Here is a 13,410-nt window from a genome sequence, read left to right as displayed (position 1 = left end):
TCATTGTACAGGGGTACAACGAGATTGGAAATGCGCCTCCCATACGATGCAATAAATTAAATAGCTAGTCAGTATTAATTTAAACAACCCAATGAAACAAATTGGAACAGTTTTAAAACAGAATAAAGTGTAAGTAGGTCTGTGCCGGTTCACTGTGCGATGTGACCATCCGGTTCAGCAGGACCGGTTCATAGCAGCTATGGCCCTGGGGATGAAGCTGTTCCTGAGTCTGGAGGTGCGGGCGTAGAAGGCCTAGTATCGTCTGCCCGATGGTAGAAGTTCGAACAGACATTGAATCATTGAGGTTGCCGTGTTCCATCGTCTGGTGGTTTTTGGAAAGAAGCTGGTCCTGAACCTGGATGTTAGAGTTTTGAGGCTCCTATAGCTTCTTCCCGATGGCAGGAGTGAAATGAGAGCGTGGCCAGAGGGGTGTGGGTCTCTGATGGCGCTGGCTGCCTTTTTGATGCAGCGCCCCCTGTTGATCCCTTAGCTTACTTACAAGTGAGTGCAGCAAGCTACATTAGAGACCATGGAAGCCTTTGAGCATAATTCGTGACACATCCGTGAGCGTTTTGAAAAATATTGTGTGATTGTTCAATATGCATTTTACATCTTTTTGCATTCGCGTTTGAAGCGGCTCGGTGGCGCAGCGGTAGAGTTGCTGCCTTACAACACCAGATACCAGGGTTCGATCCTGACTATGGGTGCTGTGTGTACAGAGTTTGTACATTTTCCCTGTGACCACGTGGGTTTTCTACTGGTGCTCCGGATTCCTCCAACATTCCAAGGACGTGCAGGTTTGTAGGTTAACTGGCTTCGGTAAAGATTCCAAAATTGTCCCAAAATTGTGTAGGATAGTGCTAGTATTTGGGGTGATCGCTGATCGGTGTGGACTCACTGGGCCTGTTTCCACGCTGTATCTCTAAAGTAAAATAAATCCCATTATCATGGTGTGGCCTGTGGTGAATCAGGGAGGTGCTGGAGTGAACTCTGGTAAATGGAATAGGGCGTCTGCAGTGGATTAGAGTGAATTCACACAACATGCTGTGCTTCAGATCAGATCAGAATGGTTAGGGCCACTCACTGCATTGTAAATCACCGAGGCTCTTCTGATGTGCGGTTTGGAACAGCAATGTGGCCTTATTTTTCTCCGAGGACTTCATTTAACGCAGATGTTCCATGGGTTTGACCCACTGTACCAACATTTGGATTGAGTGTTCCTTTCTCACCGCATGTATTGGACTCTTTCCTCATTCACTGCTCTGTGGGGAAGGATTAGAAGAAGGAGGAAACCTTCTTTGCCAGGGACAGTCTAAATAAACCAGCAGTTCTGCAGGTCAATATATTAGGCCTCATGAAACACATAAATCAGACATGAAGCAAGCAGCCAAACTCTCATGCAATCTCAGTGGGACCACTTCAGCTTTTGGACCAATTATAGAACCGCTCGCTCTGATCTGCAGAAGTTGTTGATGTAAATAAAGCAAAAATATTATTGCAGAGTTCCAACATTGTGTCATAATATTATTCTAGATTCCCTGCATCAGACCGGAGAGGTTGCATGCTCAGAATTAATTACTCTGGACACGGAACTGCTGCAAAAATAAATAAAAGCACTTGCAAATCACAGACCACTGATTGTCGTTTGCATGTACTTGTGGAAATACTGTCTATAAATGCTTTCTGCTACTTATAACGGATTAAATTAGTCTGAATCGTGATTGCTTAAGTAGTGCATTCAATCAAACATATCCCAGAAAAAGCACCCGCAATAATTCATTAGTCAAACACCAGAAAAAGCAAATGTAAACTACTTCGAAGTTCCAAACAACCCGTGCAACGTTTGAACATTCCTCATTCATTTAATTATGAAGTCAAGCCGGGGAATTATTCATAGAGCATGCTGAGGATTGTTGACTCAATTGACTATGTGTTTAACCTTGGGTTATTTTCTTGACATCCAATGTGGACAGTTATATTCAACAAGCCACCGCTTTTATCTTTAATTAGAAAATTACTGGTGACATCAGGGTTCAGGTTTATTCACTCGCAGGTTCAGAAAACTTTTCAAGTCGAGCTGTGACAAAGTTTCAAGACCAGAGAGAGATAATTGCACATACTGGCGGCAAACCACCAGAGGAAAGATAGTGTGGCTAAAAATATCAAAGATAACCGCACTTGATTGCGAACGATTGAATGAACTATCCATAGACTGACAGGTGGGAGTCTGTTGATAAGGAATAAAATGAAAATCAAAAATAAACTGCAGATGCTGGAAATACGAGATAAAAGCAGAAAATGTGGGAAGCATTCCACTAGTCAGGGGGCATCTGCGGAAGGAGAAACAGTTAACGTTTCAGGTCAAACACTCTTCATCAGAACTGACATGGAATTTGAACCTGATGGATTTTTTGAAGCACATATTAAACACATTAAACAGTATTATGTACAGTAATAAAAGCAGAAAATGTTGGAAAGGTTTGGCAGTATATGTGGTATGAAATCAGAGTTAACAGATGCCAACCTACTCATTACTTAGTTACTTCTGTTTTTATTTCAGACATCCAACATCTGCAGTCATTTGACTTTGATTTACATTTCACACAGGAATTGAAAATAAATGTACATTTTATAAACATAAGCACTTGCAAGTATGCCCTTAACATGTGTGGTGATTATGAAGGGTTGTCTTTCGTTCCATTTGTTGCTGTTGGGATTTTCTTTTTGTTTTGGATGTGCAAAAATACAAACACTGTATGTATTTTGGATAAAGGTTACTCTGAATGCAGAGAAATCTGGAGCGGTAGAGTTGCTGCCTTACAGCGCCAGAGACCAGGGTTCGATTCTGACTATGGGTGCTGTCTGTGCAGAGTTTGTATGTTCTCCCTGTGACCGCATGGGTTTCCTCCCACATTCCAAAGACGTGCAGGTTTGTAGGTTAATTGGTTTCTTTAAATTGCCCCTAGTACGTTGGTTGCGAAACTGGGATAACTAGTTTACGGGTGATCATTGGTTGGGGCAGACTCAGTGGGCCGAAGGGCCTGTTTCTACGCTGTATCTCCAAACTAAACTAAACTAAAAGCTGGGATTGTTGATCTACTGGGGCAAAGGTTAAGGAGGAATTTTTTTTAATGATAAAATTTGGTGAAGGAAGATTGGTACCCAAAGCCACTGGTACCCAAAGGTCTCGTCCCGAAACGTCACCCATTCCTTCTCTCCAGAGATGTTGCCTGTCCCGCTGAGTTACTCCACAATTTTGTGTCCATCTTCGATTTAAACCAGCATCTGCAGTTCTTTCCTACACATCTACTTAGTTTAGTTAAGTTTAGGAAAATAACAAATCGAAGGTATGTTATTACCTGGTACAAATCAAAGCTGGTACAAATCGAAGGTATCACAAAATACTGGAGTAACTCAGCAGGTCAGGCAGCATCTCAGGAGAGAAGGAATGGGTGACGTTTCGGGTCGAGACCCTTCTTCTGATAGGTTCCTATTTTACCTTTTACCTTGTACCTTAAACCAATGCCCTCTAGTTTAGTTTAGTTTAGAGATACAGCATGGAAACAGGCCCACTGAGACCACATCGGCCATCGATCATCTATTTACACTAATTCTATGTTATCCCAATTTCTCATCAATTCCCTGCACATTTAAGGGTAATTTCACAGAGGCAAACTCTACGCGATCATGGGGAGAATGTACAAACTCCGTACAGACAGCACCCTTAGGCAGGATCGAACCCGGGTCCCTGGCGCTGTAAGGCAACAACTCTACTGCTCAGCCACCCTGCAGCCCCATTGGAACTGCAGAAACTTGAACCAGTCTTAAATATATTTTAAAAGACCACATTAACACTTTTCAGTCCTTTATTACACAGCACAAGCATGTATATTTGCAAAAGCTGACCCAAAGTAATAGGTAATTGCAGTGCTATCACAGCGGCCTTTCATGTCTCCTCACACCCTCCCCCATCATAAGAAGACCACCCATAAGAAATCATTGAAAATATGCAGCCAACTGCTTTGAACAGATGTTTCAATTAAATATAATCTGAAACTAATGGAGGTGCCATCTGTCAGAGAGGAGACAATGCATTTAAAAAATGTAGTGGTAGACCGTGCCAGATTTCACTCCTGCTATTATGGGTTTTATTTGAATAAAGCAGTCTCACTTCTGAACGTTGCACCTACAGAACTGTAAAATTATTCAGCTGCTGTGTGAGCTGGTTGCGTGCTGGAATGCAAAACCCTGAGAGTGTTTGTTGAAAATTAAGGCAGTCCTAAATCGTGCCATTTTAAGTATAAAACTAACACCGGACAACAGTCAGGAACCTGCATCTAACTGCCCATGCCTGATGGATGAGATAGCTGTGGAAATTATTGACACACGTCAGCACGGCGGCAAAGCTGCTGCCTTACAGCTCCAGAGACCCAGGTTCAATCCTGACTACGGGTGCTGTCTGTATGGAGTTTGTACGTTCTCCCCTTGACCACGTGGGTTTTCTCCGGGTGCTCCGGTTTCCTCCCACATTCCAAAGACGTACAAAAGGGTTCAATACCACTTTATTTATCCCAGAGGGAAATTAGTCTGCCATCAGTCAAAAGATACAAGGCATTGGAAACATCACGTGCATTATAATAATAATGAAATAATAATGAAATGATGAATAATAATGACATTTAAATGACCAGTTATTGCACAGCACATACGTAATATTGCACAAATATGAAATTAAATTATCAAGTGGAAAGGTTCAGGATGACAGATGTGCAAACAAGGGTGGGGGGGTGGGGGTGGGAGTCAGTCTGCCTCACGACAGCAATGGGAGCAGTTGTACAGTTTGATAGCCACTGGGAAAAAGGATCTCCTGTGGCGTTCTGTGCTGCACCTTGGTGTGACAAGTCTGTTGCTGAAGGTGCTCCTCAGGTTGACCAGTGTGTCATGGAGGAGGTGAGATGTATTATCCAAGATGCTCCACAGTACAGGTTTGTAGGTAAATTGGCTTTGGTAAAATTGGAAATTGTCCCTAGTATGTAGGTTAGTGTTTAGCTTACGGGGGTCCCTGGTCGGCGTGGACTCAGTGGGCCGAGGGGCCTGTTTACAGGCTGTATATCTAAAACAAAATAAAACTCAATCTAAGTATCTTGCTAACACACCCAAGGATCTGAGTTGCAAAGGTTTGGTTTTGATTTCTGCTTTTATCGACTGTAATAAAAACCATAAGGAAAAGCTCAAATGAAAGTGAGAATTTTGAGAAAAGGACAAAGGATTGAGGCACGAAGGATGAGGGGGGACTGTGCAAACTTGCTTTCCCTCTCTCTCCATCCCCTCGCCCTTCCCAGTTTTCCGACCAGTCTTACTGTCTCCGACTACATTTTATCTCTGTACCGCCCACTCCCCTTACATCAATCTCAAGAAGGGTCTCGACCCGAAACATCACACATTCCTTCTCTGCAGTGATGCTGCCTGTCCTGTTGAGTTACTCCAGCATTTTGTGTCTATCTTACTGTAAAGCAACATCAGCAGCAAAATAATCTCACTTGGATCTAGTTTACATATCTTTGTTCACACAGGGGAGATGCCGAGAATGAAGATGGACCCAGCAGCAGGGGGGGGGGGGGTGCGGGGATTGGCTAACCTGCTTCCACGTGCAGTGGCAGGCAGTAGCTAGGACTGTTGTGTGAACTTTTGGAACTTTGTCAGTGCCGGATACGTGGCGATACTTGTGTACAGCCTAGGTGAGGTCTGCTGTATGATTTTACCGGGTTGCATACAAAACAAAGAATTTCATTGTACCCAGGTACATGTGACAATAAAGTATCATTGAATCATTGAACTGGATTGAATCATTAACATCAGTCAAAAATATTACAGTATGAGGCATGTACAATCAACCTGGGAATGACCCAAGGTAACACTACGTTCAATACTTTCACAGTCTTTCGCAACAAGTACGCTTGCATAGCGGAGAAAAGACGGTAAAATGGGCCCAACTTCGTATTGCTTGTTAATATTTCTCTTGGTTCAAAAATCCGGAGCTAAGTTCTAGGTCAGTTTAGGCGACACATTACTGACAAAGACGGCAGAACCAACGCAGAGTGCAGGAGCAGCAAGGTGAAGCATTGTCTGTCAGTCCACATAGTCTGAGTTGAGTGAAACTTGCCTGTTGTACGGTGCCACAAGTGAAAACTACATGCTTCCTAATAGAGAGACCAAACAGTAACAAACAACTCATGCGACTTGTGCACATTTCAGTCATGATGATGAATATCACTTAAAAAGAAAATGAACATTGGAGTACAAATAACCCAGTCATAGATCCAAATGAATCTTCCAGCTATTCCAACCATGAAAGAAGGAAAGACAATGACCTTTGCACATCTGAGTTAAATCACAAAGGTAGCACTGTGGCGCAGCGGTAGAGTTGTTGCCTTACAGCGCCATAGACCCGGGTTCGATCCTGACTTAGGGGGGCTGTCAGTACATAGTTTGTATATTCTCCCTGTGAACACGTGGGTTTTCTCTGGGTGCTCCGGTTTCCTCCCACACTCCAAACACATACAGGTTTGAAGGTTAATTGGTTTCTATTAATTGTAAATGTCCTGAGTGGGTAGAATAGTGCTAGTGTATGGGGTAATCACTGGTCAGCGCGGACTTGGTGAGCCGAAGAACCTGTTTCCACGCTATATCTCTAACGTCTAAAAGTAAAGTCTACAGGTCATCATACCTTCCTAAATATAAAAAATACATAAGACTCCAGTAACTTCCGAGTAAAAAAAATCTTGTTAAATCTCATTTACTGGCTTCCCCTGACCTACCTGTGACAGATGCTCTGATAATCATAGAGAATCAAAAAAGGCGCAATGCTAAACTGATGCAGGGTCTTCCCTTTGCTCTTCTCTAAATGAATCAACGCACAATCCAGACATGTGACAATGTACCCTGTCCCAGCAAGCACCAAAGTGTTTATACAGGTGGTGTGAAGACACTCAGGCCCAAGTGCATGCTCCCTGGACTGAGAGCTGAATCATGATTTCCAAAAGGCATGAGGCTGGATTGAATCACAGATTAACGTGTGGTGAGCAGTTGACGGCACTGGGCCTGTATTCGCTGGAGTTTAGAAGGGACCTCTTTGAAACTTACCGAACATTGAAAGGCCGGGATAGAGTGGATATGTGGAGAGGATGTTTCCACTAATGGGAAACTCTAGGACCCGAAGGCACAGCCTTCAGAATAAAAGGACGTGCCTTTAGGAAAAAGATGAGGAAGAATTTCTTTCATCGCATGGTGGTGAATCAGTGGAATTCATTGCCACAGACGGCTGTGGAGGCCGTCAATGGGTAGTTTTAAAGCAGTGATTGACAGATTCCTGATTATTAAAGGTGTTAATGGGAGGAAGGCAGGAGAATGGGGTTGAGAGGAAAAGATAGCCATGTTTGAATGGTGGGGCAGACTTGATGGGCTGAATGGCCTAATTCTGATCCTATGACTTATGAACATAAATCAGAAATAAATCAGGAATGACAGAAGCCCAGATCAAACATGCCCTCTTGCTATTTGAATGGAGGTAAATGAAAGTTGCCACTCAATCCCTGCATGGGAAGCAGGTAGATCATTGAAATATTGTAATGAGACAGCCTGCCCTCTTTTTTCACTCGCTGACCACAACAAGCTGGTTGTCCAGCTCTTAAGAAACCTGGCAGCTGAAATGCGAAAAGAAGGACTAAATCCATGTGGTGGGTACTTTTACACCATTGCTCCAAGGCCAGGAGAACCAGAACGGTTACTCCAGGCTTAATTCCTCCCCAATAAACAGAGCTTCCTCAATCTGTCATGCCCCACCACTGACCTCCACTCTGCCCTGACCAGCCACAGCAGAATCCCCTCTCAACATCCATCAGATTCCCAGGCCATCAACAGATCTAATCAGCTCTAACGCTCCACCCTTACAGCCCCACAGGATGGCAAAGTGGCACAGCTGGTAGAGCTATTACCTCATAGTGCCTGAGGCCCGGGGTTCCATCCTGACCTTGGGTGCTCTCTGCTTGGAGTTTGCATGTTCTCCCTGTGACCGCGTAGGTTTCCTCCGAGTGCTCTGGTTACCTCCCACATCCCAAAGACGTTAATGGGCCTCTTTAAAAATTGCTCCTAGTATGTATTGGAATAACGTACAACTAGTGTGAATGGGTGATCAATGGTCGGTGGGGACACAGTGGGCCGAAGGGCCTTACCTTGGCCATTACTAAACCACCAACCTCCTTCTGTTCCCCACTTGAGTGCCCTAGATACCACGACCATCACTAAGGGCGGCACGGTGGCGCAGTGGTAGAGTTGCTGCCTTACAGCGAATGCAGCACCTGAGAATCAGGTTCGATCCTGACTAGGGGGGCATCTGTACGGAGTTTGTACGTTCTCCCCGTGACCTGCGTGGGTTTTCTCCGAGATCTTCGATTTCCTCCCACACTCCAAAGACGTACAGGTATGCAGGTTAATTGACTGGGTAAAAATGTTTTTAAAAAATTGTCCCTAGTGTGTGTAGGATAGTGTTAATGTGCGGGGATCGCTGGGCGGCGCGGACTCGGTGGGCCAAAGGGCCTGTTTCCGCGCTGTATCTCTAAATCTCTAAATCTAAAATCTAAATTCATCTCCTCGATCCTAAACCAGCAGTGGAAGCACTCCCATTACCACACTGCCACCCACGTCTCTTCTGGACTTCCCACCCACCCTGTTAATGAACGTGCTCTCTCGGACTACTTCCCATCTGAAAGGCCTCCAACCTGTCAGTCAGACCTTTCAACCTTAACATTAAATTCTGCAGGACATCCCAACCTTTAGGGTTTCCTGGCCATCTCTGCCAATTAGCGCTGATCCGCACATCACAACCAACATACTCAGTCCAAATTCTGGGTCCAGCATTCTAAATCAAAGAATTGTTCAGGTTGGAGTTTCAATGTATGGGTCTGTCCACTATCAGTGTGAGGTCTAGAAGACCAAACTGCCAGCTCGATGATAATGGCCCGCTGATGTTCCTCGTCCACCAGACCTCAGACAGCCGCATCTCAATTCTGAAAATCTAGAAGAGGGAAAAATAATTTTTGTGATAAAATGCTGCTTTTAGAGGCAATCAATACTCTTGATTCCAATCTCTCCTGATTGGGTTAACCTCTCTCAAGCCCAAGTATACAATATTTTGTAACCAGCTTTTTTTCCTTTTCTCTCCAAAAACCTAATTTCAGATTGGGCATGGGACAATGAGAACTATCTGGAGGTCAAAGCTTCCCTCGGTGACCACATTCAACATGTTTGAAACATTTTTTCACAGAAGTCATCTTTAGACTTTAGACTTTGGAGATTCAGCGTGGAAACAGGCCCTTTGGCCCACTGTATTCCTGACGAGCATCGATCACCCCGTGCACTAACACTATCCTACACAATAGGGGCCAATTTACAATTTTCCCAAAGCCAATTAATTTGCAAACTTGTACGTCTTTGGAGTGTGGGAGGAAATGGGATCACCCGGAGAAAACCCATGCGGTCATGGGGAGAACGAACAAATTCCGTACAGACAGCAGCCGTAGTCAGGATCGAACCTGGTCTCTGACGCTTTAAGATAGCAACTTTCAGAAGAATTTATTTAATTACGGGCTAATAATGGGAAAAAAGCTCATACTGAAATTCTGGAAAAATGCGCCCACACCAACAATAAAAATGTGGATATCAAATATGTTTGAAACACTACATTTGGAAGAGATGAGATTCCTCTTAGCAGGTAAAGCAGACCAATTCCAAAAGACGTGGTCTACGTTTTTGGACCTATTACAAGCATGAGGCGCAATAGTAATTTTACAAAGAAATAAATAAATAAATAAATGGTATCAGGACCTGGTAACGGGAGGTAAAACAACAAAACAGACTTGGTTGGTAGTCCCCTTCCTGCGGAGTTTAATGTTATAACAGAGCGATTGTTTCTACCCCTTTTTTTTTTTTTTTTTTCTTTTCTAGGGTCTACTTTCTTACTTTACTTCCTTCTCTACTTCTTTTCCAAGGGGCTTTCTTTTCCCAACACTCTCTTGCACTTCACGACTCTTGCGCACTTTCTTTCCTTACTTCTTTACTTCTATCTTTTTCTTAAAGCTCAAAAAAATGAAGCGGTATAAAAAATGTATTAAGATATATCTGTTGTATTATTGTAATTTACCGTACTTTTAATAAAAATATTTTTAAAAAAAAAAAGATAGCAACTATACCGCTGCGCCACCCCAGGATCTGTCTCAAGTAGGTTAAAAATTGTAAGTTGCCCCTAGTGTGTAGGATAGTGCTAGTGTATGGGATGATCTTTGAAGTCTAAAGTCAAAAGTAAAGTATAATGTATGATGAGGTGATGTGGGCATCCTCTGCAAGGTTTTATGAACTGTGTCAAAGAGAAGTATCTGCCCCTCTCTCCAAATGCATCTTTGATCTCAGTTCTGAACTCTACTATTAGGCTTAAGAATCATTCCTTTTGTTTTTAAGTGCCACAAATCATGAAGGAGAAAACTTTGTCATGCCCCGCTAATTGCTGCAACTGAAGAAACACGAGAAGAAAATTCCCTGAATCCTGAAAATCAGCCACAAAGCTGCAACTGTTCAGCTAACAATACAAGTCGAAGAGTCAGTGTCATCCATTTGCATATTCTACATTGGGATTGCAGGGAAGTGAGTCTTTTTCCAGCCCCGATTTTACCCTAGCCTTCATCTTTATGTTGGGAACAAAATTGAATGGAAGCATGGACTTTTCTTTGCAAATATTGTGGATAATATTGGATAAACCAATTTCTAGGCATGCATATCAGGACAAAATGCCATTATGTTATTTAATCCTATCCTCATGTGCAGGTAATACAATGCAATGGAACTACATTGATCCATCAAAGATTGATAGATCAGATAAACGCACATTCTTTTACCCAGAGTAGGGGAATCAAGAATCAGAGGACATAGGTTTCAGGTGAGGGGGGAAAGATTTAATGGGAACCTGAGGGGTAACTTTTTCACACAAAGGGTGGTGGGTGTATGGAACAAGCTGCCGGAAGAGGTAGTTGAGGCTGGTACTATCGCAAGGTTTAAGAAACATTTAGACAGGTACATGGATAGTGTTGGTTTAGAGGTATATGGGCCAAAAGCAGGCATGTGGGATTAGTTTAGATGGGGCATGTTGGTCGGCATGGGTAAGTTGGGCCAAAGGGCCTGTTTCCACTGTGTATAATCTATCGACCCTGTGGACAGCACATGTTATAAAGAGGTTGTATAGTAGCAACTTATCCAGTTGTCTTCCATGTTGGGCAAAATGGAATATAATTGCTCTGCTCTGGTCCTGCCTGCAACTCTCTGCATATATTCCTTATATCTCGTGTAGACAGCTACATTGTAAGTAAAATTACTGTGACTTTCTAGGGCCCGGCAATAAATTGTGTAGGTCTTCTGAGCTATTACTCCTGGTATCTTTATTTCCAATTTAAAGCTGTTTTTCTAAAACATACATTGGAAGCCAATATCTCAATGTAAGAACACCTACTTGTTTGATAAAAATGTACTTGAAATGCACTGCCTGATTGGAAGGACAGGGAGTAATGGGATTCATTGAGCAATGAATCTATACACAGGAAACATAGTGCACTAGGATAAAAAAACTTACTGCCTTGTGCATCAACACAGATGGCCCTTGTACAGAGTGCAATGTAACGTGAGGCTAGAGAACAATGCAAGAGACGGATAAATATCAGCATGCAGTCTTTAGACTTTAGAGATACAGCATGGAAACGGGTCCTTCAGCCCACTGTTCCCGCTGTGTGCCAGTGTGTGGGGTGACCGTCAATCGCCCCACACACTGGCACTATCCTACACTCGAGGGACAATTTACAATTCTTACCGAAGCCAATAAACCCTCAACCTTGTATGTCTTTGAAGTGTGGGAGGAAGCCACAGCATATCAGAAAAAACCCACGCCGTCACAAACTCAGTACAGACAGCACCCGGAGTCAGGATCGAAACCGGGTTTCTGACGCTGTAAGGCAGCAACTCTACCGCTGCACCACCGGCATTCTAGGGTAATGCATCAGGATGTGACCAACATAGCTCTATTATCTAAACCACAGCATTAATACAGAAACTTTGATATAAAACATATTCACCTTCTAGCAGAGAACAGTTTATCAATCTCGTCCAGCGATTGTCCCTTTGTCTCAGGAAGGCAAAGACTTATAAAAGCAACTGAAGCAAATCCCACCAATCCATAGAGTAGGAACGTCCCAGAGAGTCCAATGGAATCTGAACGGAGAAAGAGTTGGTGCAAGTGAAGTACTGGCAAGTGAGCATTTTTATTTCAAAAACTAAATTACATTACAACCATAAGATCTAAAACACATTGGAACTTGCTGTGGTCATGTTATGAGCCACATTAATGCCAGACAAAACACAAAGGGCTGAAGGAACTCTGCAGGTTAGGCAGCATCTGTGGAATGAATGAACAGGCGAAGTTTCAACCCTTCTTCAGACTTTAGACTTTAGAGATATAGCACGGAAACAGGCTCGTTGGCCCTCTGAGTCCACGCCGACCAGCGATCACCTGGTACACAAGCGCTATTCCATATACTAGGGACAATTTACAATTTACAGAAGCCAATTCACTTACAAACCTGTAAATCTGTGGAGCTTGGGAGGAAACCAGAGCACCCAGAGAAAATCCACCCAATCACAGGGAAAACGTACAAACTCTGTACGGACAGCACCCATAGTCAGGATCGAACCCGGGTCTCTGGGACTGTGAGGCAGCAACTCTACCGCTGCTCCACTGTGCCACCTGGACTAATATAGAAGTGGGAGGAGAAAGCTGGAAAAGAGATGTGGGGGCAGTACAAAGCCTGCCAAGTGATGGGTGGATACAGATGAAGAGAGTTTATTTGACAGATGGGCAGAGTAAGTGACCAGGGCAAGAGTTGAAAAGAAAACAAACTGCAGGTCCCACAAGCAGCAATATGATAAAGATCAGAAATTATTCTTTAAAACAATCAATGGGGAAACACTAATCTGGGCACGGGGAATAATTCGCCTTTATTTCTCTAGAATATTTTCTCTTGATCTTTTTACATGCACGTCCGTGGTTTAACATCTCAAACCAAACTCATCACCTCCAACAGTGCAGCATCTCCCCAGTATTGAACTGAAGTGTCAGCCAAGCTTCCTGTACTCAAGTCGTGAGTGGAGGGGGATTTAAACCTAGAAACTTCTGATGGTTAATCTTCACTAGGGGTAAGAACCAACATGAACTTATTGGGAGCTATCCACCCACCACTACCATCTTGAGGCATAGATTGTGATGAAGTATTAATTTTCCCACTGATTTGCTAAGTTACTGAGATTCCTTGATCCATT

General features: G+C 43.4%; 1 protein-coding gene across 1 annotated transcript in view; it reads right to left on the bottom strand.

Annotated features, from left to right (window-relative positions):
- Positions 1 to 8,774: 8,774 nt before the first annotated feature.
- Positions 8,775 to 13,410, bottom strand: part of slc2a10 (solute carrier family 2 member 10) — a 29,153-nt gene continuing 24,517 nt past the window's right edge. Inside the window, exons 4-5 of the mRNA XM_078418562.1 lie at positions 12,171 to 12,306; positions 8,775 to 9,073 (exon numbers count right to left, since the gene is read on the bottom strand). Coding sequence (XP_078274688.1) covers positions 8,983 to 9,073; positions 12,171 to 12,306 — 227 coding nt within the window. The 3' untranslated portion in view covers positions 8,775 to 8,982. The remainder of the gene's footprint in view (positions 9,074 to 12,170; positions 12,307 to 13,410) is intronic.

This window comes from Rhinoraja longicauda, chromosome 22, assembly GCF_053455715.1.
Source record: "Rhinoraja longicauda isolate Sanriku21f chromosome 22, sRhiLon1.1, whole genome shotgun sequence".
Classification (NCBI taxonomy): domain Eukaryota; kingdom Metazoa; phylum Chordata; class Chondrichthyes; order Rajiformes; family Arhynchobatidae; genus Rhinoraja; species Rhinoraja longicauda.
Note: the sequence above shows the minus strand (reverse complement) of the source record. Positions and strands in the feature narration are given on the sequence as shown.